The 3,167-nt window shown below is 45.6% G+C and overlaps 1 protein-coding gene across 1 annotated transcript; it reads left to right on the top strand.

Moving 5' to 3' along the window:
- Positions 1-1,279: 1,279 nt before the first annotated feature.
- On the top strand, positions 1,280-2,891 carry LOC308569484 (uncharacterized protein). Its single transcript, XM_081163398.1, has 3 exons — positions 1,280-1,444; positions 1,598-1,712; positions 1,824-2,891. Exons 1-3 carry the CDS (start codon positions 1,365-1,367, stop codon positions 1,962-1,964), a joined length of 336 nt encoding a protein of 111 aa, XP_081019524.1. The 5' UTR covers positions 1,280-1,364; the 3' UTR covers positions 1,965-2,891.
- The last annotated feature ends 276 nt before the right edge of the window (positions 2,892-3,167 follow it).

Genomic DNA, 3,167 nt, shown 5'->3' with positions numbered 1-3,167 from the left:
AGAAGAAGAATCTCCATTTTGGTGTAGGGGAGGCAACCTCATGCCATTGAGTGGCCAGGACACATGTTTGTTGAGAGGGGCCTGGCAATGTCAGGACAAGAAGCTCAGCCAAGGGTCCTGAGAAACATGGGTTCAAGACTGGGGAATCCTCCTCCTGGGAGCAGACGGGCAAGCTTCTTCTCTTGGCCCACAATGGATAGGGGAACTGGTTTCCTGGAGCTGCCTGGGTCCAATACTCCCAAGGACCCTGAGTGGTACCTTTGAAGGAAGATGGCTATGGTGGCACAGGTCAAGGGTCCCTCTTTCAATGAGGGATGGAGGGATCTGCCTGCAGACAGCCCTGCTTCCTTGTACTCTCCAAGCTGTGGGAATGTTCTGGGGTGCAGGAGAGGATATATTGACTAATTATATCCTTATCCAACTTGTGCTAACAAGTTCCCAAAATATCAGCAGAGTTTATAGACATTCCCCTTTAAGCTCGCAACGGTAACGTGTGCACAGGTTCGCTAGAACCTCTATAATAATTACTCTAGTAATTTCCCCTTTGTTCCCTCTTAAAATACAAGGAAGAAGAAGAAGAAGAAGAAGAAGAAGAAGAAGAAGAAGAAGAAGAAGAAGAAGAAGAAGAAGAGTTTGGATTTGATATCCCGCCTTTCACTCCCCTTCAGGAGTCTCAAAGCGGCTAACATTCTCCTTTCCCTTCCTCCCCCACAACAAACACTCTGTGAGGTGAGTGGGGCTGAGAGACTTCACAGAAGTGTGACTGGCCCAAGGTCACCCAGCAGCTGCATGTGGAGGAGCGGAGACGCGAACCCGGTTCCCCAGATTACGTGACTACCGCTCTTAACCACTACACCACACTGGCTCTCTTAAAATACAAGGCACAACACAGTCTTTATAAAAGTATAAAAGAGTTTACTCAGGATCTGTTCACAACATGATCCCAGAAGGCAGACAGGCTTAAAAAGGTTACATATATTTAGAATCTATCTTGTTGCAAGATAGACCTTATCTCCTCTCTTGGCTGGGAGCCAAGAGAGCATCTTTAGATGTTTCCTCATCGAAAGAAAATGGCAGAGAGAGAGAGATGGCTGCCTGCCCTGTGCTTTTGTCATTACCTGCACAGGTGAGGCCACACCCACCTCTGGTCACATGCGGAGGAAGTCCGTCCCCAGGAAGTTTACCTGCTTGCTGGACAGACATCCCTCCCCATGTTCTAACATGTACACTCTAGGAATGTTGTCATTGACTGCTCCTGTGTTTACATCCCACACAAGCAACCCTCTCCTTTTCTCTGACAGGTGGAGGTGCTGCTGGAGGCCTTCTACAAAATCACCCAGGGGCCTACAGGGGAAGACAGAAACATGGCCGTCTTCGCTTTCTCCATCTTGTCACACCACCGCCTGGAGAAAGTGGTTGAATACCTCCTCCAATTTCCCTTCAGGTATGGAGCCCTCCAGGTTCTACTGGGCTAAGGGAAAGGTTGGCAAGCTGCAGAGCTTGGTCAGAAAGCCCTTGCTGCCATTTCCTCTCTCTGGGGCAGGGCAGCAAGCAGAAGACTTGAATTTGAGCATTGCTCTTGTTTTTGCATTCACAGAGGCTGCCAGAGAATATGGAAGGAGGTTTTGGCATCAGCTGACCAAGAACAACTGCTCCATCTCATGGCCAAGCAGCTTTACCAAAGCCCCTTGGAGGAATCTGCCACCCAAGTGGTAAGGACGAACCACCTGCTTTCTGGCTTCCTTCTTCCCAGGGTGATATCGAGGGGTTTCTGTATTCTGCACAAAAGCAGGGAAAGTGACTTGCACCTCTCTCGCTTCCAGGAACATCTCACCAGCCTGTTGCACACCATCTTCAGGATGGAGGAATACAAGGCAGCTGTGTGCTGGAACTTCCCACAGCTGCTGATCGCTCTCCTGGGGATGGTTGTCAACTTCCACTACGACCAGGAATTCCTCGGGTGAGTAGTGTGCTGCAAAGACACCAATGGAGTCCTTTTCCCTTCAAGCTCTGGGCGATTCCAGTCCAGCTTGATTTTCCAAGGCGGCTGCTAGAGAGCAAGGATGGGGAAGGAATTTGCGTGTGTGACAATGAGTCTCCTGGTAAAACTGGCCTAATCCAAGGGAGGGCAGAATTCCTCTTTGGAGCCCTGAACAAAAGTTATTCTCCCTTCAAAAGCCTGGGGATACAATGCAACGCTCTGTTGAAGGTCTGACTTGTAAAATTGTGAATGCAGTAGATGCAGGACAGATACCGTACATGCAGTAAATCTGACTTGCAGAGTTAATTGCTGCTTCAAGGTATCAATGGCCACAAGCTTAAATGTCCTTAAAAGAGACATCTTCTAAAGTAGACAAATTCATGGAAAATTATATCTATCAGTAGAATATATACCCGTACCTTTCTCATTTGTACATATTCTGGCAGCTCCTTTGAATCAAAAGGTTTCAATAGGTCTTTGTCTGTCCTTGTGTTCTTGCCATCATATTCAGAGGCAATGCGTCTCTGATTAGCAAATATTGGAACTAAGTGATCTGGGAGGAGGTTTAGATCTCTCATGAGCTTCCTTGTTTAGCACTGTTGGAGGCAGAAGGCTAGATTTCATGGCTGGTTGGTTGAATCCAAAGGCAATTCTTGATAGATTATGCTATTCTTCCGCTTAGCATTCATTCCTTTAAAATGAGAGCTCCTTAGTGGAAGACTGTTCCCTCCAGCTCACAACCCCAGTGGTGCAACAATGCCATTGTGTGGCCAATTTTAATGAAAGCTGCTGGTGTGAAGATGCTGAAAGGTCATTTGTGTTTCTTTTGCCGGGTCACCTCCAGACCATCAGTATTTTGCAGGAGAGATTCAGTCATGTACCAGGAATGCAGGTGTGCACAATTAAAGTGGATTTATTTTTATTTATTTTTATTGATATTTATTAAGGTTTCAAAGAAAAGAATTACATGAATTAAAAAAAGAAGAAAAACAAAAACAAAAATAAAAATAGAGGAAAAAATACAGAATACAAAAAAAAGATAAAAAACACTTTAAAAAAAACATCAGTCTTTCCATACCTTACATTCATTTCCTTGTTTCCCTGACCTCCTCACGCCTCCCTTTTTTGTATTCCAATTCAGTTAGTTAACTCAGCAATTTCTTTCCCTCTTTGTTTTTATCTTAGT

Source organism: Podarcis bocagei (genome assembly GCF_964188305.1).
Source record: "Podarcis bocagei genome assembly, chromosome: 12".
NCBI classification, from domain to species: domain Eukaryota; kingdom Metazoa; phylum Chordata; class Lepidosauria; order Squamata; family Lacertidae; genus Podarcis; species Podarcis bocagei.
The sequence above is the reverse complement of the archived record's forward strand: the minus strand, read 5'-3'. Positions and strand labels throughout refer to the sequence as shown.